The sequence below is a fragment of the Neltuma alba genome, unplaced genomic scaffold, assembly GCF_004799145.2.
Source record: "Neltuma alba isolate B1F8T4 unplaced genomic scaffold, ASM479914v2 tig00013292_pilon, whole genome shotgun sequence".
Taxonomy (NCBI): Eukaryota; Viridiplantae; Streptophyta; class Magnoliopsida; order Fabales; family Fabaceae; genus Neltuma; species Neltuma alba.
The window spans coordinates 1,131-3,109 of NW_021637577.1; the positions used below are offsets into that span (position 1 = coordinate 1,131).

Here is a 1,979-nt window from a genome sequence, read left to right on the forward strand (position 1 = left end):
TAGCAAATTACCATCTTCAGTTTCCACTCCCTCGGTGATTAAGATGGTCGGGGATGTAACTCAAGGTCACCAAGCCTCTTCGAAAATTCGAGGTTTCAAGGTCCTCCAGTGTGGATTTTGAAACCCTGTGGTCCTTGGATATAATTTTCTGTTAAAAAGCGAATCCAGCAAGATGCATAGGGACCAGACAGGGCATCATGTTAAAGACTGCAATTTGCAGTTATAAAAGCGCCATTTAATCTCTCTTCAATCAGTGAAAAGGGAAACAGATCAATTTTCTTCAGACCATCATGCTTTTCACAGGAGCAATTTTAATCCATCACTGGAGTGAAAAATAAGATGGACAAAACACTCTTAAATAGCTACATGAATTGATCTTGGCAACTTTCTATTTTTCACAAGAACTTGTCCAGAAAATTTGAAATTGTCCAAAAGCAATCAAAGAAGATTGAACTCGACTTCAACAAATTAATATTATATCAAAATTTCTGAGTATTTGTTTCCTCTCCACAACTTAAGGACCTTCAGCATCAAACAGATCAATATAATACTCTTTCTGGCTCGATTAAAATTGGGCAACATAACCAGGTCTAGAACTAAGATGCAGGCAGAATTCATTACCACATGTCATATATAATATGATGACTTATTCAAGAATTACGATGAAAAGAAATTTGATTCATGACCTTCAGATGAGATAGTAAACAGGAAAAAAAATTCCTACAGGCTGGAAGTTCCAATTGTGCTATCATAACATCGCAAGAAATCGATCAGAGGAAGACATGAAGCAGAACAGTTTCATAACCATAATAAGCCAGGAAACCAGAAATTGACTAGGCCTGAGCTTCAGGTAAAGATCTCGATTCCTCTCTATAGAGTTTCAGTAGCTCAGGAACACTTTCCTGAAATTTAATCACAAAATCTTGCAGAAACCTTTTCTCACTCGGAATAATGACGGTAAATGGGGATCTATCATCCTTGATTAAACCCTTCATTTTCAATATTTTAACCACTGACCATCTAGGAATAATCCTCTTCGTCAAGCTAAGGCCAAGAATTGCTGGGCATCTAGCTATATCTTTCAACGGTAAATCCATTTCATCCACCAAAAACTTCATTGTGTCTGTGATATTTTTCTCTGACATACACATCAAAGGTGGAAACTTACTGAATGCCAAAAGAGTGACATCTCTGGACCAGCCAAGCCTCTCGAAGATATCCAGTTTCGATTCCCAGGTTGATTTACTCAACTTTGTTATGACCAAAAGTGCTTCAACAAACGGAGCCTCGAAAGGCATGATTCCTGTTCCCTTGATGAAGTTGACATATTCAACAAACATTGATGGACTCATAAATGCAAGATATGCACGTTTAGATAACAGAGTAAAGACAGCATATTGAGGAACTCCTTCATCTCTCAAAACCTTTACATTTGGAAATATATTCTTTACATCATAGGAGGACATACTCCAAGTAAAGCATCTTAGACATTTCCTTACTTTCCAATCGTCATCAAGTACTCTTTTAAGGGCTTCATAGAAGGGAATTATACGTTTCTCTAAGCTATGTGATAGTAGTGAAGGGTTATATGAGAAGAGTTCTGGCGTTTCGGGAGCTGAAAACCCTATAGAGTGGATAAATTTTAGCCTGGGCAAGAGGTTATGCTCAGGGTTTGCAAAAAGCACTCGGGGAAACCTTTTCACAATTTTGGATATATGTGTATCAGAGAATCCGTAACTTCTCAGAAGATTCAGTATCGAGTTGGGATTATCTAGGTTGTTCAGTTCAATCTTCTTCGATACTTCACTAGCAACTTTAGCGGACATGCCACATGAGTTGATGAGGAAAGAAACCGTGAACGATTGATTTCCGTCTTGATTTTGTTCGGATCGATTTGACAGAGATGATTTCCCGAAGGAAAAAAATGAATAGGAAATGTGGGGTGCATTGTGATTAGAAAACCCTAACTTGGTTCCCGT

General features: G+C 38.0%; 1 protein-coding gene across 1 annotated transcript; it reads right to left on the reverse strand.

Annotated features, from left to right (window-relative positions):
* Positions 1–833: 833 nt before the first annotated feature.
* LOC114736068 (transcription termination factor MTERF15, mitochondrial-like) lies at positions 834–1,826 on the reverse strand. The gene has a single exon (XM_028923848.1). It carries the CDS (start codon positions 1,824–1,826, stop codon positions 834–836), a length of 993 nt encoding a protein of 330 aa, XP_028779681.1.
* Between the last annotated feature and the right edge of the window lie 153 nt (positions 1,827–1,979).